General features: G+C 37.3%; 1 protein-coding gene across 8 annotated transcripts in view; it reads left to right on the top strand.

The window, feature by feature from the left end:
- Positions 1-27,200, top strand: part of RAB3IP (RAB3A interacting protein) — a 168,523-nt gene extending 141,323 nt beyond the window's left edge. For all 8 annotated transcript variants that reach the window (XM_079938294.1, XM_079938296.1, XM_079938299.1 and 5 more), the window contains 8 exons: positions 5,023-5,118; positions 11,279-11,356; positions 12,353-12,556; positions 17,178-17,306; positions 18,549-18,661; positions 22,122-22,221; positions 22,576-22,645; positions 26,836-27,200. In XM_079938294.1, coding sequence (XP_079794420.1) covers positions 5,023-5,118; positions 11,279-11,356; positions 12,353-12,556; positions 17,178-17,306; positions 18,549-18,661; positions 22,122-22,221; positions 22,576-22,645; positions 26,836-26,918 — 873 coding nt within the window. In that variant the 3' untranslated portion in view covers positions 26,919-27,200. The remainder of the gene's footprint in view (positions 1-5,022; positions 5,119-11,278; positions 11,357-12,352; positions 12,557-17,177; positions 17,307-18,548; positions 18,662-22,121; positions 22,222-22,575; positions 22,646-26,835) is intronic.
- The last annotated feature ends 403 nt before the right edge of the window (positions 27,201-27,603 follow it).

The following is a 27,603-nucleotide window of genomic DNA, read 5'->3' as shown; positions in this document are numbered from 1 at the left end:
ACACGTAATATGGAATGTCTTTTCATATGCTTATTTGCCATTTGTATATCTTTGGTGAGGTGTCTGTTCAGATCTTTTGCACATTTTTAAGTCAGATTGTTTTCTAACTAAGAATTCTTTGTATATTTTGGTTAACAGTCCTTTATCAGATGTCTTCTGCAAATATTTTCTCCCAGTCTGTGGCTTGTCTATTCATTCTTGCGTATTCCCGTCTTCTAGTTGTAGTTCTACAGTTAAATATATTTGCTTCTCACGCCCAGTTCTTAATGTTAAAGCTTCTCCAGTTTTGTTTTGTTTTTTCCAGTTTTTTCTTGATTACATGAAACTCATTTGCTGCTTGATAACTCAGCCAGGCTCATGGAGGATATATTTTCTAAAGTTTTACAGTTTTATAATTTTCTGTCTCTGGTCTGACATTTGAAGGATACTTTGGCTGGATATAAAATCCTCAACTCACAGTTTTTTCCCTTGAGTATCTTAAAAATGTGATTCCATTGTTTTCTAGCATAAAATGCTGTTGAAATTTGATACCTATCTGATTTCCTTTCCCTTGTATCAATAGTTGACTTGGCTTTATGTTTAACTTTTTTATTATGGTAACTTCACATATCTTCTGTTTGTTTGTTTTTCATGTTTAAATGAATTGGATTTCCCAGGATTATTAGGAAGAGATTCCTGTGAAGGAGTAGGATAAACCAGGATAGCTCTCTCAGTCTCATGTTCCAGGGCTTTCCCTTCTGTTGTTGGTGGTGTATCTGTGTAGCCACTTCTGTCTCTCAGAGGTAAGCCTTGTTCAAGGTTTTCTTGAGAAGGTGGTTCAAGATGATGGTGTTGGAAGATCCTGAACCCACCTCCTTCCATGGACACACCAGATCTACAGCCACATATGGAATAATTCCCTCTGAAAAAGAACTAGTTGAACAGCTTCTCCACACAAAGGATAAAAAGGCCACATAGAGACAGGTAGGAGAGGCAGACATGCAGTCTCACCAGGAATCCCACCCCTGGTGCGGCTGACCCACAGTCAGGGGGGATCTCACAAACACAGAGCTTCTCCCTGAGAAGCAAGGGATTTGTGCCCCACATCAGGCACCTTGGGACCTGCACTGGACAGATGAGCCCCCAAAATGTTTGGCTTTGAAAACCAATGGGGCTTATGTCCAGGAGACCCAAAAGGCTGTAGGGAACTGAGATTTCACTCTTAAAGGCTCACATGCAGACTCTCTTACCCTGGGACCCAGCACAAAAGCAGCAGTTTGAAAAGTGCCTAGACCATAAGTGAGGAGATTCATCTGCTAATCTTAAAGCATCTGCCAGAGCGGGAGGGGCTTATTGGGACTCTCTCTGGGGATGGAAGTGCTGGCAGGCTCTGTTTTTGCATTCTCTATCTTGCAAGCACTGGCAGGTGCCATTTTTGCACTCTCACACTACCTTGCTTGTGTTCTCCATCCCTGTGCTCTCCCACAGCCTCAGGAAAGCCAGTGGGCACACGCTACCCCCTTGCTCTCCTGCAGCCCTGCTAAAGCCAGTGGGTGCACACAGTCCACACAGAGCCTTGAATGCCTGGCTCTAGAGGCCAGAGGGGGGCTTGTGTTTTTGGGGCTCCACGGGACTGAAACAGTTGGAGAGACAGTTCTTGGCAGACTGCCATCCCCAGGGTATGGCATAGATAGCTGACTGAAACACACTCCCAGTCTTCCTGTGAAAAATCCTATTTACTTGTCCTGGAGCTTCAGCCTGTTCTGAAGGGCGTGACATGTTCTCAGGGAATGTAAGCCAGGGGATGCCATCTTTGCTGTCTCCCTTGGCCTTGCTACAGCTCGCAGGTACCTCCCAGAAAGGAGCTTGAGCACTTGTCTGGAGCCCTGATTTTTGCAACTGTTGCCAAGGGGACACCTCAAGATTACCTGGTCTGGAGGCTGGCGAGGTTTTCAATTGTGGTCCTGTGGGACTGTATATATTTTCATACTTTAAAAGCTGCTGCCTAAGGGTCTGGCTTCTCATCAACTTGAAACTAGATGCTGATTAAGGTCCCGCCCTTTGGAACACTGACAGGTCTTGGCAAACCCTCACAGTTGGGACCTGTCAAGTATAAATCAGGCTGCCTAGATAGTCACAAAGGTTCAAGAGGCAACCAAGAGCTAGGACCTGAACAATAAAGTTCATTTTTTATTTATTTATTTATTTTTGCGGTATGCAGGCCTCTCACTGTTGCGGCCTCTCCCGTTGTGGAGCACAGGCTCTGGACACGCAGGCTCAGCAGCCATGGCCCACGGGCCCAGCCGCTCTGCAGCATGTGGGATCCTCCCGGACCAGGGCACGAACCCGTGTCCCCTGCATCGGCAGGCGGACTCTCAACCACTGTGCCACCAGGGAAGCCCAAGTTCATTTTTTAAATGAGGCCACTCCTCCAAGACTGGGAAAGGGAGCTATTTTGCATAATACATGGAAACAAACACAGAGAGTCAAAATTAGGAAACAGAGAAATATATTCCAAATGAAAGAACAAGGTAAAACCACAGAAAATAGCCTTAATGAAACAGAAAAGTAATTTACCTGCTAAAGAGTTCAAAATAATGGTCGGGGCTTCCCTGGTGGCGCGGTGGTTGCGAGTCCGCCTGCTGATGCAGGGGACATGGGTTCGTGCCCCGGTCTGGGAAGATCCCACATGCCGCGGAGTGACTGGGCCCGTGAGCCATGGCCGCTGAGCCTGCGCGTCCGGAGCCTGTGCTCCACAATGGGAGAGGCCACAACAGTGAGAGGCCCGCGTACCACAAAAAAAAAAAACAAAACAAAACAAAACAAAATAATGGTCTCACCAAACCTGGGAGAAGAATGGATGAACATAGTGGGAACTTCAACAGAGAGATAGAAAATATAAGAAAGTACCAAACACAGGTCACAGAGCCAAAGAATCTAATAATAGAACTGAAAAATACACTAGAGGGGTTCAACAAGAGGATAGATGATGAAGAAGAAGAAAGCATCAGTGATCTGGAAGACAGGGCAGTAGAACTCAGCCAAATAGAGCAGCAAAAAGAAAAAAGAATGAAAAAAAGTGAAGGTAGCTTAAGGGGCCTGTGGAACACTATCAAGTGGAACAACATTCACTTTATAGGGGTCCCAGAGGAGAAGGGAGACAGGAGGGGGCAGAGAACTTTTTGAAGAAATAATGGCTGAAAACTTCCTCAACCTGGGGAAGGAAACAGGTATCCAGGTCCAGGAAACACAGAGAGTTCCAAAAAAGAACTCAAAGAGACACCAAGACATATTATAATCAAAATGTCCAAAGTTAAAGAGAATATCAAAATCAGCAAGTGAAAACCAGCTTGTTACATACAAGGGAACTCCCAAAAGACTTATCAGCAGATTTTTTGGCAGAAACTTTGCAGGCCAGGAGGGACTGGCATGATACATTCAAAGTGCTGAAAGGAAAAAACTTTCAGCCAAGAATACTCTACCCAGCAAGATTATCATTCACAATTGAAGGAGAGATCAACAGGTTTCCAAACAAGTAAAAGCTAAAGGAGTTCACCATTATACCAGCCTTACAAGAAATGTAAAAGGACTTCTTTAAAGCTGAAAAGAAAAGGCACTAATTAATAACAAGAAAACCCATGAAAGTGAAAGGTTTTCTCCATCAGCCTAGTGTCTCAGTGCTTAGCATTACATCCTAAGATATTTTTTTTTCTAATAATACTTCCAGTGATCTGTTTCCTTTGGAACCTTGCCACTCCTTCCTCCTTTAGTATCTGAACCTTCTCTCTTGCTATCTCCATTATTCCCATCCTGCAATTTGGTTTTATATTCCAAGAGTTCTCCCCTTATGGTGGGGCTCTGTCCTTCTGGAAAGGTCTCTTTGCTGGATGCTTTGAGATTCCTGAGTGTTTAGAGCTTCACTGTACTGTTAGCTGCCTCTGTACTGCGTATGATTTTTACACTCATCTCTAACTTGGAGCCTGTGAAAACCCTTCCCTTTTTCTCCATTTGTTCTCACATTTTTTTCTTCCAGTTTTTACCAAGGGTATAGTCCTCTGCTTTGGGGGCGTTTGTAATGATTTTTGGGTTCTGAGGCTTTATACAGTATCTCTGTAGTCCCTTTCACTTCCTGCTGCTCCCTTCCACACAGTGACTGATCCTGTGGTCTGGGCAGTGTAGCCACATTTTCTCATGGTCTAAGATATGTTGGGATTTTCTTTTACCTAGTTTTGTTGAAGATGTAGTCATTTGGTTCTTCTGATATCCCAGTTGGAATATTTGGTTGTCAGGAATTGTCAGGGGATTCAAAAACTATGCTGCCACCACAATTACAGAATAACTGTATTTGTGGCTGATATATAGAGAGTTTGGATTTTTTTTTAATCTCTAAGTTTGAAAGATAAATTTAGGGTAACATAAAATTGCATATTTAACATCTTAATAAAGGAATTTTTAGCATCTATTTATGACCTATTGAGGAGTCACGTATAAATGTAGGATTTTTGTCATTAATATTCTTCTTAATTTTAAATGTAATATACATTGTTTGCCTCTGGTTGCAGTGTTAAATGGGTGTAGTCTCCTAATGGAAATTTTAGACTAATTGCAATATGGTACATGGAATTATAGGTAAACAATTTTTAAAGTAAACATGAAAAAACTTCACTGAACATTTATTGAAATGAATCAGCATAATCGAAGAAATTCCTTGGTTGATAGAAATAAATATGTTCAGAGAAAAGTTAAGGAAAAAAGAATGAAGTTATTTAATTGTTTATTTTCACATGTAATGAATAATTATACTTAATCTTTGGATATTTTATGAAAAAACATGAAAATTTAATATGTGAGTTAGAATTATTTGTAATTTTAGACTTGCCTGATTGTTTCCACATAGCAAGTGCTAAATAAACACTTTCAGTGTGAATGTTGTAGGTGGGGGCAGTATTAATATTTTGTAATTTTATTAGTAAAATTTGTATAGTCTGCTGAATCTAACTTCGAACTTTGGAAATAAAAAATAAAATGATCAATTTCTCATAGGAACTGAAGTTAAAAGATGAAGAGTGTGAGAGGCTTTCTAAAGTACGAGATCAACTTGGACAGGAATTGGAGGAACTCACAGCTAGTCTATTTGAGGTTGGTCTGTTTACATCTTGGCCAAGAGCAACGTCATGGTTTTTATATATTGATAGATTTGTTTTATGAGGGAATCTTGAAAAAGATATGCTTAGCTTCATGCATATTTATAAGTCCTCTAAAAAGATAAAATCTTTAAGAAATGTAAAGTCTACAACTTAAAATGATATGAAAAGAAAAAAACACTGTGGGTTACCAGAATCAGGTGGTTTAAAAATGTGTATGTGGAAAGAAAGGAGGTAAATTTTAATTTTGATTTTACCAACTATTTAGGGGCTGCTTTAGAGTATCTTTATATGATTCCATAACAAAGATGGCAAACCCTTGAGGTAGTCTTCTGATAGGGGATGATTTGAGGAAAGTTAGAAGGCACACATCTTTATTTCCAGCCTGCCACAGGATCAAAATTCCTACCCAGTTCAAGCAGTGTTTCTCAGTAGGGGGGCCATTGACTTTGCTGGACATTTAGAATCCTTGGTGTATTAGGGTTTTCCAAGAAACAGAACCAATAGGATGTGTGCATATACATATATACATTTACATGTATGTAGAAAGAGACTTATGTAAGGAATTGACTCATGCAGTTATGGAGGTTGGTAAGTCCCAAAATCTGGAGGATGAGTTGGTAGGCTGGAGACCCAGGAGAGATGATGGTGTAGTTCCAGTCTTGAGTCCAAAGGCTGACAGACTTGAGACCAAAGAAGAGCTAATGTTTCAATTTGAGTCTGAAGGCAGGAAGAATACTCTTACTCTTTGGGGATGAGCCTTTTTGTTCTAACAGGCCTTCAGCTGATTGGATGAGCCTCACCCACATTATGGAGGGCAGTCTGCTTTACTCAGTTTACCAATTCAGATGTTAGTCTCATCCAGAAGCATCTTCACAGAAACATCCAGAATGTTTGACTAAAGTATGTGGACACCTGTGGCCCAGTCAAGTTGGACACAAAGTTAACCATCACACTTAACCCAAATTCTAGTAATACTCCCTCATCATTTTGACAGCTTTTAAATATCCTTGTGGAGGATGGGGAGAGGGTATTATTCTTGTTTAAGAACCACTACCTTTAGGTTATAAGACCTTTAGCCTTCAGAAGTTCCTTATTAAAAACATTGATGTGTTACTAGAATGACTAGTGTCATTATCACTTTACCAGTATTTTCCTTTTTTCCCTAAAAATTTGTTCTTAAAAATTTTAATGTAAAAAAAGATTTTGCCGCCTGCCGATGCAGGGGACACGGGTTCGTGCCCCGGTCCAGGAAAATCCCACATGCCGCGGAGCGGCTGGGCCCGTGAGCCATGGCCGCTGAGCCTGCGCGTCTGGAGCCTGTGCTCCGCAACGAGAGAGGCCACAACAGTGAGAGGTCCGCGTACCGCAAAAGAAAAAAAAAAAAAAGATTTTGGAGGAAAAATTTCTTTACCTTTTGTTATTTTTGTATATGCAGAGTCTTTTTTAGTTTTAGCTGTATGTATTTGCTTACCTAGTTGTAATCCTAATATATTTTGTACTTTAAATAACATCTTTTCATGTTACTACATAGTGAATGTAATGATAATCATAATCTATCAGGTGTACATTCCACAGTTTCTATCATTACAAGTAATATTGCAGAAGATATTTTCAAACGTGGGCTTTCCGTGCCCCATCTGCTCCACAACCCTTTGCCCTCTCCCCTGTCTTTTTGGGTGTCATTTGCTTTCATGGACGTTTAAAAACTAACTTATTTTCTTGTTTAGTTAGCTAGTTATCAGAGATGAGAGGAAGATAAATTTAAGCATAGAGATAGTGGGAAGTTAAAGATCTGGAACAGGAGCTGTGTAACTTGTTACATTTTTATATGTAGAAGGACTCGGAAACATAAGACTTTTCTTCCAGCAATGTCTGGTTAGAAATGTTTATAATATATGGATAGTAGATAAGCAAACAAATATATTATGCTACTTACGTTAATTTTGATTTCCTATCTGCCTGCCCTTAATTTTAACCCTGCTTATTTCCATCCATCTGCACTTACATGTGCATTTTGTTAGATGAAGTAGGAGGAGAACAAACAAACTTTTCCCTCTCTATAGTAGGATGTGAAGTACCAGAAATGCAGTTCATGCAGTGAATGAAAAAGTTATCTAAAAAACATAGTTTTGGGATCCGTAACTTATCCCCAACCTAACAATAGCTAATAGCCTTAACTGTGTATACTTTCTGGGAAAGAAACTACACTGATTAAAGATGATTTCAGTAATGAAGAAAGTTGTATTCAAACCAATACGAATTTAGAAAAAAAGGGCAAAACGTTTTTCTGTGGTCTCAGTTGTGCCTTCATGATTTCAGTTTACCATTGTCTTATGAAAAGATGTTTTTTGCCTACATTTTATGTGTATGTGTCTGTAGTTTTTTTAAGAATTAAAGATTTTTCTGGGGCTTCCCTGGTGGCGCAGTGGTTGAGAGTCCGCCTGCTGATGCAGAGGACGCGGGTTCGTGCCCCGGTCCGGGAAGATCCCGCGTGCCGCGGAGCGGCTGGGCCCGTGAGCCATGGCCGCTGAGCCTGCGCGTCCGGAGCCTGTGCTCCGCGACGGGAGAGGCCACAACAGTGAGAGGCCCGCGTATCGCAAAAAAAAAAAAAAAAAAAGATTTTTCTGAATAAACTCAATTTGTACAATTTTGGTAAACTTGTAAACTCAAATTAGGAATTTATTATGAATGATGAATAATCTTGAATATAATTATACTTTGTATTTAGCAAACGTGAGTCTTAAATGTATCAAATACAGGACTCTAAAATTTTATGTATGTGTGTGTATATATGTATATATATATTTTTTTCTTCTAGTATTTTAGATTTTGAGATAATGTAAAATATAAAATGAAGTTGGTTGAAAGAATGCTTTACAAAGTAGTCTACATTTAACATGGAAAAAAAAGATATGTAGTCTTAAGATGTTTTTATGTTTTTTCAGCCAGTTTTAATAAATGTCTATGATATGCTTAGTTTTCTCTCAACAATGCCATATGGCACATATAGTATAAATTGTTATTTTGTCTGTGAAGAAAATGAGGCATAATTAGAGTAAGGAGCAAAGTTGGGACTCAGATTCATGACCTTGATCTTGCTTTAAGTGCTATGAAAGTCATAAATGGAACTTCCATTTGTCTCAAGCCACAGAGACAAATTTGAGCATGGACCTTCATTATGATAAAGATACCTACTATTTATTGAGAGTTTCCCATGTACTAGACACTGTTCTAAGAGCATATGTACTTACTTACAAATTATGCACATACACTAACACACATATAATATGTTACATACAGTATAAAACAAAAGTTTTAAAAAGAGTGAGATAATAAAAATGCTTAAATTTTTTATAATAGTACAAAAATATTTTATTCTCACTAAAACATATTGTGTGTGTGTATATTTATTTAGTGAGAGCAGTGTGATTGAATATGTTACCTTGTTTTTGAAATCTTCTTTTAAATTTATGATCCAGATGAAGGTCTGGTCTAAATTCCATTTTTAAAATTTAGATGTAATGCTGCTGCTGACTCACAGATACACTGATCCAAAAGGAACAAGTACTTCTTTTCCTGTAATAAGTCATTATACTGTATTTTCAGTCCCATTGCCAGTTATGTGAAGGCTTTTCCAGAACATTCTCTAGTGAATTTTTGTCTTCTCTAATACCAACAAATTGTTTTTGCAAATTAATCAGAAGATGTTGAATAAACACTTTTTTTAAAAAAGAGAAGAAAATCCCCTTCATTTGAATCACTGCTAACCAGATAGGAAAAAAATTCTGTTTTCAAAGTTTGTAAGTATACAGACATGAATATTTGTATAGATCAGAGGTCTGCAGCCTACAGCCTGCAGGGCAAAACTGGCCTATATATACTTTTGTACAGCCTAATGAGACAAGATTGGTTTTTACATTTCCAGATGGTAAGAGGTGGGGAAAAAAAATCAAAAGAGGAATATTTGGTGACATATGAAAACTATATGAAGCTCATATTTCAGTGCCCATGAATTTTTATTGGAATGGCCTCACTCATTGTTTTACTGTCTATGGCTGCTTTCACACTGCAGCAGCAGAGTTGAGTAGTTACAATAGAGACCATATGGCTTACAAAGCTCAAACTACTTACTATCTGGCCTTTCTAGAAAGTTTGCTGACTTCTCATATAGATGATACTTATATCATTTTTCAGTTTCAGAGTGAGAGTGATAGAAAAGTTTTCAAACTTTTTTGAATATATCCTTTGATGTCTTTTGTCAATTTGCTAAAACCTATGAATTATCATTTTAGATACTGCTCCTGCCTCATTCTAGCTCTTTCCTCTTTCCTTTTTGGACTCCAATAACATGTATGTTATACCTTTTCAATGTATCCCTTATATCTCTAGGGGACAAGTCACCCCAAATCCCAGCTCATTTTCCTGGATTTACCTGTTCTTCTGGCTCTTGGTCCCCTGATTCTTCACTCTTTTGTTAGCTCTCTAATGTCTTCAAACATATTTTTAAAAAATGTCCCACTTTTAAAAATTGTTCTCTGTAGGAAGTTTGTTTCAAGTTGCATAGTCTGCTATTTATGAAACCAGAGTCCATTTCCAAACATTTAAACAAATATTCTCTCCTTAGCACGAGTTACTTCTGCATTCATAGTTTAAGTGTCACTTATCTTGGTGGGTCAGATAGATAATGTTTATTATTTTGAAACTACCTGTCAAGTAGTGTTTTATTGACAGCGACATCACAGAAAAATCTAGCACAGCTGAAACATTTGTTATTTTTAAAAGAAAAATGCTTACCTCATTATTAAATTTGATAGCTCTTACAGACTTCGACACAAGATAACCAGCATAATTGTGCATGGCATATTCTCACAGTTAATCCCATTATAAAGCATTGATAGTAAAGCTTCTCTTATTTAAAATAATATAATCTGTAAACTCACATTCATGGGCACATACAAGCTGCAGTTCATTACAGTACTCTAAGAGCAAATGGACAAATGGGAGTGCCACCGTGGAATTCTGGTGTGGAGAACTTCTACTCTCCCCTGAACAGTCAACAGACCTAGTGAGGGTTCTTTTGTCAAACGATTAAATGTCTTTGAAGCTGATTTCCTTCCTTCCTTCCTCCTTCCTTCACTTCCTTCCTTCTCATGAACTGTAAACTGAAGTTCTAAAATACATGTTCTTAAATCCTGGGGGATTATCCTGAGCACCCTGTATACTGTTCCAGTCTATTCTTATTCTTTATAGGGATTATTCCATACAGGAGAGTAAGCTTTTTAAAGTACAAGTAAGATCATGTCACTCTCTTCCTTAAAAAACCATAAGGCTTCATAGTGGATTTAGAATAAAATCCAGAATTTGTACTCATATTTTATTTGATTATTAGAATGTAATCAGAATGTAAGCTCCTTAAGAGCAGGGACCTTGTCTCTTTTCCCAGTGTATTATCAGCACCTGGAACAGTATCTCATGAAGAGGTGTCATGACTAAGTGTTTGATGAATAAGTGATATATGAATAAAGGGGAATTAAATACCTAGAGTTTCATATTTGTGGTACTAAAAAGTTACGATCTTATTAAAGGGTTAACTCTGATTTGCCTTTTTAGATTGCTCTGCACCAAATTGTCATTTAATATCATTTTGTGAATACTTTCATTGGAAGCTCTAAGGTTTCTGAACTGTTATTCCTATAAACTGCAACATTATTGATGTGTTAATATTTTTACTTGTCCCTTCTGTATGCCTTTGCTGTGGGTAGTAATATGAATGAATTGTGTGTGTGTGTGTGTCTGTGTGTGTGTATATACCAAATTATAAAAACCTAACTGCAAGAAGTTGGATTTGACATGTGGGTTATGTGTTTTCCTTCATCACATTTGCAGTCCTTACACAGGGATTGATCAGAATGATCAAACTCAACTTGGCTGCCTCAGTGGTAATAGATACTAAAAGAAGGTACCTATTCCTTATTCCTAATAGTTGGTCTGGCTGATGACAACTGCTATTTCAGCACTTTACACTGGATACTTAATTTTAGGCAAAATTTTGTTAGTGTATCTTTGCCTCAATCATAGACACATGTTGAAAGATTTTTGAAAACAAATGCTAAATACTTTGTTTCCAAAATTTGAGATGTTAACTTTTTCAGGAAGCTCATAAGATGGTGAGAGAAGCAAATGTCAAGCAGGCAACAGCAGAAAAACAGCTAAAAGAAGCACAAGGGAAAGTAAGTTGCTGCTCCTTTTAATACTATAAAATGTAAAGAAATTAGTGATTACTATTTTAAAAATACCTTAACATTTATTGGATTTGTTCTGATTATAAAAGCAGTGCTTACTTTAGAAGATTTTTAAAACTACAGGAAACTATAAAGAAGAAAATAGCTACTACATATATATAATTAATAATGAATGTTTGGTGTCCATTTATATTAGAAGCAAATGAGTTAAAGCCTTGTGAATCACATGTATTATCAAAAGGATTACATAATCACATTTTTTTCTTTTTTTAACATTTATTTTTATTTTTTTAATTTAATTAATTAATTTATTTTGGCTGTGTTGGGTCTTCGTTTCTGTGCGAGGGCTTTCTCCAGCTGCGGTGAGCACGGGCCACTCTTCATCACGGTGCACGGGCCTCTCACTGTCGCGGCCTCTCTTGTTGCGGAGCCCAAGCTCCAGACGCGCAGGCTCAGTAGTTGTGGCTCACGGGCTTAGTTGCTCCGCGGCATGTGGGATCTTCCCAGACCAGGGCTCGAACCCGTGTCCCCTGTGTTGGCAGGCAGATTCCCAACCACTGCGCCACCGGGGAAGCCCACATAATCACATTTTAAAGTTAATATTTATTTTCTTAATTCACTAAAAAAAAGCCAACTGAAGTGTTATTAGATTTTACTATTTTAGGAACGAACAGCAACTAATCATAAGCTATTTTTTAATATATTTTGAAGATTTTGAAAATTCACATAAGTGAAATGTTAGACATTTTGATAATTTAAAAAATTTCATCTGATGTGAATAGCAGCTGAATCCAGACTGTATGGAAACATCAAAAAACTTGGTTTTAAGAAAAAACCATTTGGTTTTACTTTCCTTTTATTAATCCATAGGAAATACAGATTAAACTTATATTTCATCTTTGAAAGTAACCAAATTGCTAACATTTAGCTGCATCTGTCATAAAACATATTCAGTGTATGTGACTGTGTTGATTTCTTTTCAAGATTGATGTACTTCAAGCTGAAGTAGCTGCATTGAAGACACTTGTATTGTCCAGTTCTCCAACATCACCTACACAAGAGCCTCTGCCAGGTGGAAAGACACATTTTAAAAAGGGGCATACAAGAAATAAAAGTACAAGCAGTGCTATGAGTGGCAGTCATCAGGACCTCAGTGTGATACAGCCAATTGTAAAAGACTGCAAAGAGGTAACTCGTCCAGGACTGTCCCCTCTGACTCTGTTGATACTTATTAATTCTCATCACTGAGGTGTTGGTTATGATTTTTGCCAGCAAAATTTTTAGTACAAAATATTCAATATTTAGATGGGGGAGGCATTATCTAGAGCTGGCTGCTTTCAGGGATTCTTCATTTCCCTTCTCTACCTGGCTGACTTTGGAGTACCTGCTGGAAACTTGGTGAGTTTCTTAATCTCGATATTTCATTTAGGGAGCAAACTGTCATGTGTTGTATAAAGGAGAGTGGGTGGCTTTAATGCTATGACTAGTCAAAATTTATTGCTAGGGTGCTCTAGCAAAATATGAATATAAGAATGTGTGAAAATGTTTAGGTGGTTTTCTTGAAGAATGGCACATTGCTTTTACTTAAATTCTGGGAGAAGCAGAATTTTATATCAGTAAGGTAGTCCTAGAGTTCAGATAATTAAGCAACAAAAAATAGAACTAATGGTAGCCGTATCATTTTAAAAGGTATGTTATAAAGATAACTGAGATAATAACTGGAAATATTTTGAGGGTTTTTTTTTTTTTTTTTTTTTGCGGTATGCGGGCTGTTGTGGTCTCTCCCATTGCGGAGCACAGGCTCCGGACACGCAGGCCCAGTGGCCATGGCTCACGGTCCCAGCCGCTCCGTGGCATGCGGGATCTTCCCGGACCGGGGCACGAACCCGCATCCCCTGCATCGGCAGGCGGACTCTCAACCACTGCGCCACCAGGGAAGCCCCTTTTTGAGGTGTTTTGAGTAAAATAGTTTTTACTTACATATGATGAGAAAACATTTCCAAGGGGATTGATCACTAATTAATGAGCAGCCTTCTCCCATTTTTTTCTTAAAAACTATATTTTACATTGTGAATTCAGCTTCATCATTATTCATTAAGAAGCTGTGTGTGCTTGTTCAGAGTTTTGCATGGAAGCCAGGAGTTTATTAAATTGAATAACCAAGGTTGTTACTTATTTTAATTGAACTGCATTTTTAGTTATTAATAAAAAAGATGCTAGTGAGAGAGAAGTTCAGTACTTGGTCAAATCTGAATGTGACAAAATCTGAAATTCACATTGGTTTCTATTAAATATTTAAGAAGCTTTTTTAGTCATAACTTTAATTCTGATTTCTTTCAATTTAGATAGTATTTTTTTTTTGGCTGCGTTGGGTCTTCGTTGCTGTGCGCAGGCTTTCTCTAGTTGCAGCAGGCAGGGGCTGCTTTTCATTGTGGTGCTCAGCCTTCTCATTGTGGTGGCTTCTCTTGTTGTGGAGCACAGGCTCTAGGCGTGTGGGCTTCAGTAGTTGTAGCACGTGGGCTCAGTAGTTGTGGCTCGTGGGCTCTAGAGCGCAGGCCCAGTAGTTGTGGTGCACGGGCTTAGTTGCTCCACGGCATGTGGGATCTTCCCAGACCAGGGATTGAACCTGTGTCCCCTGCATTGGCAGGCGGATTCTTAACCACTGCATCACCAGGGAAGCCCTAGATAGCATTTTTCATTGCTTGGTACAACTTGTATTTTTGCTATGGTTTCTCAGTGTGTGTAATTATGTACCTTTTTTCCCTATTGTCTACACTAAGAAAATTTAAATATTTTCTCATGGAAAATTTTAAAGTTTTGTTTTTAATTTACAAAATACCTTAAAATATGAATAGGCAGCATATAACTTTCTGCTTTCCACATACATCCTGTTTTCTGATACATGTGAAAAACTTGTCAAATAGTTTCATTAGACAGCGGAAACACATAAATTTGACTTGTGTAAGTCTTAGAAAACAGTCTAACAATTGGAAGGAAAATGAAACATATCCATGTTTCTGCAGAAAATGTGATGGGGGCATTTGGTCATAACGTATCTTCTGAAAGCATTTAAAACACACGTGCATGCATGCACACACATGTAATGAGGCAAGGCTTTGAGATCACGTCACTCAGATGTCAACTTTTACTGGTTTCTTGCTCTGTAACCTTGGTCAAGTTATTTTATTTCTCTAAACCCTAGTCTCCTTATCAATAAATGGAGATTATAATATTTATCTTGCTCAGCTTTTAGGATTAAATGTTTGTGAAGTGCTTACCGTAGTTCCTGACAGAGTCAGCTCTTAATAAATTAATTACTGCCTTTAAACTAGAATCTTTCCTTAGAACACTACTCACCTACTTTGAGCTTTATATCCATCAAAGGGTAGACTTTACAAAGAAAGTGAATTTGAAAATGTAAGTATTACTTATCTGCTAATATTTTTATCCTTTCACCTTTAGCTTTGATTCAAGGAATTTATGGATTGGGATGAAAAATATTCACATTGAGATTGCCATTATACACCTTAAAGGAAAGTCTGTAGGAAACCTGGGGTACAGTCAGCCTTTTGTTACTTTCGTGTAGACTCCCTGCACATCTGATTGAGCTGTGCTAGAGGCCATAGCTGCAGTCAGTGCTTCATTCATAGCGTATCCAGTGCTTCTGGCTTAGAGTGCCAGGCGAGTGAGAGACACTACTCTCTGTTTGGGTGGCTGTGGGTGGATGTAGCTTTGTATGTTGACAGGTAGTGTTGAGCTGGGCTGAGGGAATCTGTAGAGAAGAATACTTGGGAAAATTTATTAAATTGGATGGATAGAGAAAGGACAACTGGAAGAGTGAATAGGAAGGTGGGTGCCAGCCTGGATTATTACTGATAATTCAGATGGTAGATACTGGATGTTGAAATGCCAAAACAATCTAAATAAATGTTATATTTTAAGATAGTCTATTTAGGAGGCTATGTGTGTGCTGCTTTTAGTCTTGCAGCTTATACAGTAAATATTTTGGAAATTCTTTTGGAAATGCCTTAAGGTAATAGCAGAAGAATTGGTGTCACTTTTGACCCCAAACGAGGTTTCACGGTTTAGTCAGTCTCTGTTTATTCAAACATGTTATTTTTAAATTCTTTTTTTTTTAAATTATTTAATTAATTTATTTTTGTGTGTGTTGGGTCTTGGTTGCTGCGCGGGCTTTCTAGAGTTGTAGCGAGAGGAGGCTGCTCTTCGTTGTGGCACGCAGGCTTCTCATTGCGGTGGCTTCTCGTTGCGAAGCATGGGCTCTAGGCGCACAGGCTCAGTAGTTGTGGCGCACGGGCTTAGTTGCTCCGCGGCACGTGGGATCTTCCCGGACCAGGGCTTGAACCCATGTCCCCTGCATTGGCAGGTGGATTCTTAACCACTGTGCCACCAGGGAAGCCCCTCAAACACTTTATTTAATTAACTTGTCTCCAAATTACTTTTTGATTATTTTCACAAAAGACTTATCATCTTTTATATTCAGAACAGTGTGCACTTGTATCTTTTTTTTTTTTAATTTTTTTTTTGCGGTACGCAGGCCTCTCACTGTTGTGGCCTCTCCCGTTGCGGAGCACAGGCTCAGCAGCCAAGGCTCACGGGCCCAGTCGCTCCGCGGCATGTGGGATCTTCCTGGCCCGGGGCGTGAATCCGTGTCCCCTTCATCGGCAGGCGGACTCTCAACCACTGCGCCACCAGGGAAGCCCTGCACTTGTATCTTAAGGGGAGCTCCAACATTACTATTATTTTTTTTTGGCGAGGTGGATAATAGTAGTGTCCTTGGACACCATAGTGGATACATTGAAAAGCGCCAGCTAGTCATTTGGGAGTTTGGATAGTTTTTTTAAAAGAAAAATTGCGGGGCTTCCCTGGTGGCGCAGTGGTTGAGAGTCCGCCTGCCGATGCAGGGGACACGGGTTCGTGCCCCGGTCTGGGAGGATCCCACATGCCGCGGAGCAGCTGGGCCCGTGAGCCATGGCCGCTGAGCCTGCGTGTCCGGAGCCTGTGCTCTGCAACGGGAGAGGCCACAACAGTGAGAGGCCCGTGTACCGCAAAAAAAAAAAGAAGAAGAAAAGAAAAATTGCTGCAATGGAATATTACTCAGCCATAAAAAAGAATGAACTATTGCCATTTGTAGCAACATGGATGGACCTAGAGATTATCATACTAAGTGAAGTAAGTTAGAAAGAGAAAGACAAATATGATATCACTTATATGTGGAATCTAAAAAAAAGATGCAAATGAATTTATTTACAAAACAGAAACAGACTCACAGACGTAGAAAACAAACTTATGGTTACCAAAGGGGAAAGGACGGGGGAGGGATAAACTAGGAGTATGGGATTAGCAGACATACATTACTATATATAAAATAAACAACAAGAATTTACTGTATAGCTATATATTATTATACTGTATAGCTATATATATTATACTGTATAGCTATATATATATATTATATATATTACTATATATAAAATAAACAAGAATTTACTGTATAGCTATATTCAGTATCTTGTAATAACCTATAATAGAAAAGAATCTGAAAAATATATGTATAACTGAATCACTTTGCTATATACCTGAAATTAACACAATATTGTAAATCAACTATACTTCAGTTAAAAAAAAAGAAAAATTACTACTGTGTATTATAACTAATCAAGAATGGTTCAATTATTATTTTAAATAAAGAGTATTTCTTTTTCAGTAATATTTAAATTAGGTTTCAGTTTTATAAAGTTATTTTATGTTTGTACTTTTTAAAAAGTGATTTTGTGTTTTCTTTTGTCAGGCTGACTTATCCCTGTATAATGAATTCAGATCTTGGAAGGATGAGCCCATAATGGACAGAACATGTCCTTTCTTAGACAAAATCTATCAGGAAGATATTTTTCCATGTTTAACCTTCTCAAAAAGTGAGGTAATTAAAAACACATTTTAACAGAAATGCATTAGAGTTGTTCCTATACCTTTTACTAAGTCATGTTACATATTTTAATATCTCTTACATAAATAAGTTATAAAGTGTCATATTTTACCATTTTCTCCATTCCATATTAGGATCGTAATAATTTCTTGGCATTCACTTACTGAACCCCTTTCCTTATTTGAGCAGAGGATCACTTATGCTGCAGTGTGTTGCATTGGAGTGAAGTATTAAATATGTAAGGGGGTAGGACTTAATTTTTAGTCCAAGGTTCAGTGCAAGGGAAGTTATGTACACTCTAAAGTGTTTGTTGGGTTTATCTGTATGTGATTAAAAAGAAGTCCTATTTAGTTTCTTCATCTTTAAAACGGGAAAAAAATGCCTTCCTTGCCTGTGTCACAGGATTGTTAAGAAAAAATGAAGTGAATTAAGTAGATAGAAAAATTTTTTAAAAAATACTACACGGCAGTATACAAATGTAAGGTCATAATTTTAATTTGTTCTTACATGTGGAAAGTTTGTCTACAAATATCCTGTTAATCAGTGTTTAAGAAAGTTAATCCTAAGAGTCTTTTGTTAAGTCTTTAGAGGATTTAATTATATAACACTGCTTGTAAGGAAAAGTTAAGATGAACAGGAAAATGCTTTTGATATGTAGATATGTCAGTCATTGTGGCTCTGGGGCTGTTGTTGAGTATGAGTAATCTTGCCAGAATGAAATTTGTCTATTTCATCAATTGTTTATCAGTTACTACCGTCTCCATCTGGGCATTTAATATTTGATAACTCAGTTAATACTTTTGTAGACTCTTGTGCACATAAATACATGATCAGTAAATATATAGCTATAATGAGCACATATTGCTGTGTTGTGAATGACCAATAGGAAAAAATAATGCATAAAGTTAGCAAAATAAAGCCTTGGGATGTTCATTTTGAAGTGACGTAACCAGTGGATGTTAATTGTGGGTAAGGGGTGGCGTGGAATTAATGTCTTTAATCTCCTTCTAGATAATAAGAAAAGTTATTTAGCTATAACTGAATTGCCTTTCATAACAATGTTTGAATTATAAAAGAATGCAAACCGAGATTATGTGGGTTCCTTGTTTTTCATTAGCTAAGGCAAATCTAGTGGACCTTGGGAGAAATAATTTTTAAAAACCAGTTTATTATAGAATAGAATTTTTATATTTTCCTGCCAGCATAGCATCTAATACTTCTTTGTTTTTTTTGAAGTTGGCTTCGGCTGTTCTGGAGGCTGTGGAAAACAATACTCTAAGCATTGAACCAGTGGGACTACAACCTATTCGATTTGTGAAAGCGTCTGCAGTTGAATGTGGAGGACCAAAGTATGTTTTCAAAACCATGTCTTAGGGAAGATACTGAGCTTTTAAAATTTTATGTGTTGTAGTTATTTAATATTTTCTGGTTTTAAATGTTAAATCTCTTGTCAGTTTTCTATTTAAAGTCTGTGCAGCCCAAAGACCAATCCCTGGGCAGTGTGGGGATTTCAAATTCAGCATCAGTGGAGAGCCCTTTTAATTACAAACGTATATGTGGGATCCAGGTAGATCAGGTGTTAGAAACTTCTTTAAAAACCGCATGGTATAATCCATTAGTTGATTATGAAATCTCTTTAGTGGGTCATAAGCAGAATTTTTGTTTGTTATACTTATATGTACAGCTGTGTGTTCTGGGCTTTTGTGTAAATTATTTCTTTTTGAGGCTTGCCATCAAAATAGTTTGAGAAGACAGTGAATTAGACCAAGTCTTACCAAGCATGAAAACAGGGTACCAGAAGGCTTGGTTAGTCCTATCCTTTACTACTCTCGCTATAAAACTTTCTCACTTTGGTAAGTAAACAGCTCTGTCTCCCATATGTGAGAGATATTTGGCAGTTTTATACCTTCAGGGGTGACTCCCACACTTCGTAGCAGGGCAAGCTGTCTTCCAACTGGTCCTGGGAGGAGGAAAGACTGAAACCAACAGTACATAAAACGTTTGCCACAGCTGTTTAAAAAGTGACTTCAAAAGATTTTGAGGAAGCTGCTTAGTTGGTGGTGAAGAACTAATCGGTATAGGGGACCGAAGAGCCCGAGAGAGCTCACAGCAGGCAATAATTGAATCCCATCAGGCCATTTTGAAGGCAGAGGAGGAAATAGCTGGTTGAGATTAACTACTAGGTCTGTTAAAGCCAGTCGTAGGAGTTGTGTAGTTCTTGTTTCCTGTTACGCACGTCACATTCTCAGCAGCGTCACACAGTGTTGGTATTTGGGTAACTTAATCCTGTATTTGCTCTGTGAGCCACACGTCTACCTAGAGTTATGTCCTGTTTGACACTCCCCCATGCCACACCTGTAGTATGGTGGCCTCTGAATTTTGGGGAAGAGATTTGCATTCCTAAATTCTATCCTTCAACAAACACCTGGGTATTTTTATCCTGGTCATTAATACTTTTTGTACTTTTAGTTTCTATGTTATACCTTATTTTAAATATAGCAGTTTTTACTGTAGGATTTTAAATTTATACTTGCATTATATATCACACATTAAACATGTGAAAATATCAAATGATAACAAATCAGAGTCTCAGTTAGATTTTTACAGTATTTTAGTAAAATAATTATACAGATTAGGTTTAGAGAATAATTTACATCGTTAAGAATATTGTTGTTCTTGTGGGAATGGGGCCAGAAACCAAGGTGTTTGTGGTGCATATTGTGTGGAGAATACTAAAGAAGACGTTGTCCTCTTTTATGAAGCGTGAAGTATGGCTCTTGTGGATGAGGTTATCAAGATAAACACTAAACGAATGGCACAGTGCTCGGGGAATTTTGTGGAAGGCAAGATCATTCTACTGGTGGTGATCAGGGACTGTTCTTGGGATTTGATTTGATCTGGGCTTTTGAAGCATGGGTGGAATTGGGGAGATAAGGAACAGTACATATGACTGAATAAAGGAACAAGAAAACAGTGTGTTCAGAGGATGGTGAGTGTATGGAGAGGGAAGATGTGAAAAAAAGGAATTAGAGGTGACTGATTAGAGGGATACTGTGAGCTTTTGGAAATCAATAGGAAGGGCTCTGGTTTTGGAAACAAGATGATAGGTCTAGATTTAGACACGTTGACATCCCTAAGTGAAAATGGCAAGCAAGGATTTGAAATCTTGGGACTAGAGCTGTTAAGGGATACTGAGGTAGTGTGGCATGTTAAAAAAAACATTGGAATTAGAGGTCAGAAGACTTAGTGTTGAATCCTGGCTCAAATAAAAATATACTGGCTTTAGAAATGAGATAACTTAAACACTTTTTTATTATTTTAAAAGTTGATACTTAAAACCACTTTACCTGAGTCCTTTCAAAATTAGAAAAATAGTAGACAAACAGGTATGTCTGCTTCCAAAAGGTGATTTTTATCAGTTTGATGGTTACTTTTTTCTCTTGTGTAAATTGTGCTTAAAATAGTATAGTTCCAAAGACTTTTACCACTTGTGCCTTAAATTTCTTGATTGTCTATCCTCCCCAAGCTAGTAGTTAGTGCTTTTAAATATTGTTATAGATCATTAAAGGAATTTTCTAATAAAGGAGCAATGAGGCTAAATCTCTTTGAAAAGGTAAGAATTCTTTTGTGATTTGAATGGCCACTTCCAGAATTACCCTTTTAAATGCACATTCTCCGTGTGTTTGCTTAATATGGAGGCACATTTGTATCATATTTCTGGTAAGTATAGCTGAAAATTAACGTTCATTTAATATATTTTTCTTTATTATATAATTTATAATGTTGTATAAAATGCTATTGGCCACTTTATTTTACTTAGAGCTACACTAATTTTGCATTGACAAGGAATGATAGCCATCTTCAGTCAAGCTTCTAATTTAGGAGGTTGACACCTGGGCTGCTGTGAGTCCAGCCTGATCCTGTTGAGCAGTGGAGTGACGGGTGGCCTGCCAGTTAACCAACAGTCATTGAATGTCTGCTGTGTGCCAGGCCATGCTTGGTGCCAGGCATTTAAAGATGAATAAAATACATTTACTGTTCTCAAGAGGCTTTCAGGGGGACTTCCCTGGCAGTCCAGTGGTTAAGACCCTGCACTTCCAGTGCAGGGAGTGCAGGTTCAGTCCCTGGTCAGGGAACTGAGATTCCACATGCCAAGTGGTGTGGCAAAAAAAAAAAAAAAAAAAAAGAGGCTTTCAGCCTAATCGCAGCCAGAAAGCCCTCATACCAAATTTTACATGTTGTAGTATGCAAAGAGAAAGGTTGGTATGTCTAAAAGTAGTGTACCCTTTGTGTAATTGTTAAGATACAGTGTATTTGTATGGTAGCTTATTCCTTTGTACTTCTTAGGCCTAGGTGCCACGTTAAATGCATATATACCAACCCAACACACCAAAAAGTATCCCATCTGGAAGCTCTTCTCCTGCAAAGCTGTCAATAACATGTTTTGAGACCTAAGCAGTCACTTTTAAGTTTTTTTCAACTGAGAGAGAAGTTGAAGTCACAATGGAAAGCTGAGAGCTGCCCTGCAGCTGATTACTCATTTGTAAATTTGCCCCAGGACATATATGAACACATTTAGCTTCTATTTCTAGAACCATGGTTAAAGCTATGCCTGTAAGCTTATACTAGAATGTAAGCCCCAAAGGGCAGGGCTTTTGTCTTTTTCATCATTATAGCCCAGCATCACAAAGTGCCTGGTACATGGTCGGTTCTCAGATACTAGTTGTCTTAATGAATATACAACTTGTCCAGAAGGTAGGGGCAAAATGCTTTTAATTTAAAAAACTAAAATTTATCCTTGTTTTACAGAAAATGTGCTCTCACAGGTCAGAGTAAGTCCTGTAAACACAGAATTAAATTAGGGGACTCAAGCAATTATTATTATATTTCTCCTTTTTGCAGATACAGGGTAAGTAATTTAACCACAAATTTCTTTGTTTAATTAATTAATTTATTTTTGGCTGCATTGGGTCTTTGTTGCTGGGCTTTCTCTAGTTGCGGCGAGTGGGGGCTACTCTTCGTTGTGCTGCGCGGGCTTCTAGTTGTGGTGGCTTCTCTTGTTGCAGAGCATGGGCTCTGGGCACGCAGGCTGCAGTAGTTGTTGCTCGTGGGCTCAGTAGTTGTGGCTCAAGGGCTCTAGAGCGCAGGCTCAGTAGTTGTGGCGCACGGGCTTAGTTGCTCCTCATTAACCACAAGTTTTAATAAAGTTTGCTTTGATGTGAGATATTTGACTGTTTAACATTTTTTTTTCTTTTTGGCATAGATCACTTCTGTATGTAACTTTTTCACGTATATTCGATATATTCAACAGGGACTTGTGAAACAGCAGGATGGTGAGTGTTCTTAATTCATTATAAAATATTTGCGTGAAATTCAGTAAAAAGTATGGAACATAATAGTAAGCGCAAGTCAGCTTTATCATTGGTACATTTATATTGAATCTCTTTTGTAGGTCTAATAAAATGTGTGAAGAATTTGGGAACAAATGCATCTTTTAAACATGTTGTATTTAATCCTTATATTTGCCTCATTTTACTCTAATTTTAAGCAGGATCAGTTTTAACTTTTAAGGGGTATATGATAAACCAGATGGTAAGTGTGAGAGGAGCATAAAGCCCATTGAATTTACTCCTTAAGAAATAAAAATGAACAAGCTCTAGACATGGTCAGATTTATTTTATTTTATTTTATTTATTTTTTAATAGATTTTTTATTTTTGGCCATGCCACGTGGCATGTGGGATCTTAGTTCCCTGACCAGGGATCAAACCCATGTCCCCTGCAGTGGAAGTGCAGAGTCCTAACCACTGGACCACCAGGGAATTCCCCAGATTTATTTTAATTACTGGAACCCACAAGGCACTAACAATAAATTTTTTTCTGTATTTTCTACTTTCATGTGTAAGTTAATAAAGCAGTCCTGAGCATAATTCTGAGTGGAATAAAGATGACTGTGTTCTAAATCAGCTGAGACATGCAGATGATATATCCAGGATAGTCAGCCCAGGACTCTGCTGGATATTTTTTAATGTGGTCTTTCATGGCATTTTTAATGTAGTCTTTCATGATTACTTATGGTTTTATAGCCGAATGTCTTAAATACCAGGCATAGAAACTAATATGGCCTGACAGCTCAAAAGCAGTGTTTTGTTTTGTGTTTTTTCTTTAAATATGTATCATTGTTTTAAAACAGAAATAGCAGATACTAGGCTAGGGACAAGTCCATGCCAATTTTGTATTTGAAGTTGTGGGAAATTTTCCTGTTTTTATTTTTCTAAACATTGAAAATTTTCTTATACTTAAAAACTAGTAGATGTCTACTATCTTTCTGTCATGTAAACCAGTGAATCTTAATTCTTTGGAAAAATCATTCGTGTTGATAAAAACTTAGTTTAGCGTTTTCAAGCTCTAGTACGTTGAAAATAGTCATTTATTTATAATCCCATATAATTAGGTTTTAATGCATAAAAGAAAAGGGATGAAACCTGTCTCTAATTAACGTTGAATTTCAAAAGGCCACAGAGCATAAAAGCAGTCTTTAAACTATACAGTACTTTTTATGACTTTAATAAAATTTAAATCTTTTTTAATACCTATTGGTAGATAATATGATTTAAGCTGAAGAACAGATGATTTGTGCTAAGTTGTCAAGCATATTTTTTCTCCTTGTTAAAAAAAGTTTTATGTAAAAGAATGAAATTAGAGCACTCCCTAACACCATACACAAAAATAAACTCAAAATGGATTCGAGACCTAAATGTAAGACTGGACACGATAAAACTCTTAGAGGGAAACATAGGAAGAACACTCTACGACATAAACCACAGCAGGATCTTTTATGATCCACCTCCTAGAGTAATGGAAATAAAAACAAAAATAAACAAATGGGACCTAATGAAACTTCAAAGCTTTTGCACAGCAAAGGAAACCATAAACAAGACGAAAAGACAACCCTCAGAATGGGAGAAAATATTTGCAAACGAATCAACAGACAAAGGATTAATCTCCAAAATATTTAAACAGCTCATGCAGCCCAATATTAAAGAAACAAACAACCCAATCCAAAAACGGGTAGAAGACCTAAATAGACATTTCTCCAAAGAAGATATACAGATTGCCAACAAACACATGAAAGAATGCTCAACATCATTAATCATTAGAGAAATGCAAATCAAAACTACAATGAGGTATCACCTCACACCACTTAGAATGGGCATCATCAGAAAATCTACAAACAACGGATGCTGGAGAGGGTGTGGAGAAAAGGGAACCCTCTTGCACTGTTGGTAGGAATGTAAATTGGTACAGCCACTATGGAGAACAGTATGGAGGTTCCTTAAAAAACTAAAAATAGAATTACCATATGATCCAACAATCCCACTATTGGGCATATACCTAGAGGAAACCATAATTCAAAAAGACACATGCACCCCAATGTTCATTGCAGCACTATTTACAATAGCCAAGTCATGGAAGCAACCTAAATGCCCATCGACAGACGAATGGTTAAAGAAGATGTTGTACGTATATATAATGGAATATTACTCAGCCATAAAAAGGAACAAAATTGAGTCATTTGTTGAGACATGGATGGATCTAGAGACTGTCATACAGAGTGAAGTAAGTCAGAAAGAGAAAAACAAATATCGTATATTAACACATGGATGTGGAACCTAGAAGAATGGTACAGATGAACTGGTTTGCAGGGCATAAGTTGAGACACAGATGTAGAGAACAAATGTATGGACACCAAGGGGGGAAAACCGCGGTGGGGTGGGGATGGTGGTGTGCTGAATTGGGCGATTGGGATTGACATGTATATACTGATGTGTATTATATTGATGACTAATAAGAACCTGCAGTATAAAAAAACAACTAATACTAAACTTTCTTTGGGTTATTTGTATGGAAATATGTTAATATAAATGTTTCAGACATTACATGAAATTTCTAAAAATCTTATATGTGCTGCTATAATGTTATAAGTCATAATTCTAGTTATTACTTTAAAATGTATGTCTCAGAAACAACTAAATTTCCTTGTCAATTGCATTATTATGAACTTTCATCAGATCTTTAACCATGGTCATTTTTAAGTGTTTTGTCATTTACAGACAGTTCTGGGTGTACTCTGATGCTTTTGCAAAAATGTTCCTATAAAAGGGTTTCATCTTCAATGAATTCATGGAAAAGACTCTGACAAGTACAGGTTTCTGGTAACTGACTATACTGCTGAACTGAATGAATGAGCATTTTCAGAACTCTAATGGAAAACTGATGAATTCATCAAAGTGCTAACAAAAGGTCAAGATGGAAAAAAAAATTACATGGGACTGAGTGAACTGATGAGGATGATTATAATTTTTGTGACTTTCTGTTTGAATAAAAAAAAAGAAAAGAAAAAAGAAGTTTTTGTAGGGAAGAATGAAAGGTACTCTACTTTGTGAAAACAGGAAGAAGGGATCATGAGTGGTTGTGGTGATGGTGATAAAAGTGATATCTTGTCTGGTTCCTCTTACCCTTTCACTTCACAGCATTTGTTACACATTGTATACTGAGTGGGTTTGTAGTAAATTATTGTTAATTTTACAATCTGTTTATTATCTGTGCCTTGTGCTAAAAAGGATTTAAGGCAGTTAAATATAAAGCAGGGTTTCTCAGCCTTGGTACTATTATTATTTTAAACTGGATAATTCTTTGTTGTGGGAGGCTGTCTTGTGCATTGTAGGATGTTTAATAGCATCCCTGGGCTTTACTCACTAGATGCTAGTAATGAAAAATATATCCAGACATTGCCAAATGCACACCTGGGGACACATTCTCCCAGGTTGAGAACCACTGATCTAAATCAATCTAATCTGATCATATGTCAGAGAGAGACCTTTTATTATCTAAAACATAGAGCAAATTTCTTCCCACTTATAGAGGGACTTTCAGAAGCACAGATAATTGAAATTTACAGTTCATCCTCTGCATTTATTTTTATTTCTAATTGAGCCGTACACAGAATCTTTCCCTATTATTACTCACAAAGAATGTTACTAAGTTCTCTGGACTGTCTCTTGTTTTCCTTTTTTTTCCTGTTTACTCTGTTGGTTTTAATGAAAAGGGAAAAATGGCCAAGATACAGCAAACTATAGCAAGAAGATGCATAAGTTAGATAACAACTCTTGTGTAATTGAGCATTGAGTGTAGTTACTCAAGAAGGCAGCAGCATTGCCAGTTACTCAGGACATTGAGATGCCTACCTTCTTTTGGGCTAAAATGGTAGTCAGTCATTGATGTATCTAACAAATCGTTGTAGCAAAATTGGTAAATACTGCTTATTTATTCATAAAACTGGGATGCTCACAAGTACATGGAGAAGTTAGTGTGAAGCAGTGATAGCATGTCTAAGCATTAGGTACATCATTAGGAGATGCCCAACTGGCATTTCAGCTAATCTTAAATTTTCAGTGAAACAGATTAAAAATAATTAAGATAATAGTTTATGATTTATGTGTTTCTCTTTTCTGTTTGTATAGTTGATCAAATGTTTTGGGAAGTTATGCAGTTGAGAAAAGAGATGTCATTGGCAAAGCTGGGATATTTCAAAGAGGAACTGTGATGCTCTGCCTGGGACCATGCATGAACCTCCCTGAAGACCTGGAAAATGACTGAATATTTTTATGGTTACTTGATATTTATTTCCTTTCAAGGAGTGGGTCCAAGACTTTTTCCCTCTTTTGCAAATTACACTGAAAAGTACTATGATTTCTTTTAAACTGACCTATGCTGTGTTTGCTTATTTAGTTGAACACACTATAAAGAATTACAGGTGTACTAGTGATTGTAATTTATAGTTGCAAAAAAAAAGCTAAATAAATAAATATTAGATTGAGTGTATTTTTGCTTTCTCTTCTAGCTCTGACATGATATATAGGGTCAGCTGAATATATTGAATTGTAGTTTTCAAACTTCATAGCAGCCTGCAAAAGACAAGAAGGGTAAGTGAACAGGATCAGCTTCCTTCCCCCCCACCTACAATGACTCTATTTTTGTCTGTTTTATATGTTAGGATTGAAAAAAACATTTTATTTAAAGAAAGATTTCTTCTGAAAAGAAAGTTACTTCTATTCATTCTGTTCTCTGTAACTTTAAGAATCCCTTTATTATGGTGATTAATAGAGGACAATCACATTTTATTCTAGAGATGCATTCTTGAACATCTTGATGTAGTGTATTTATACTTTACATACATTGAGCACTGTAGTAATCATTGAAAGGGTATAAAGATAAATTAGGAGTTTGAT

The sequence above is a fragment of the Stenella coeruleoalba genome (genome assembly GCF_951394435.1).
Source record: "Stenella coeruleoalba genome assembly, chromosome: 11".
Taxonomy (NCBI): Eukaryota; Metazoa; Chordata; class Mammalia; order Artiodactyla; family Delphinidae; genus Stenella; species Stenella coeruleoalba.
Note: the sequence above shows the minus strand (reverse complement) of the source record. Positions and strands in the feature narration are given on the sequence as shown.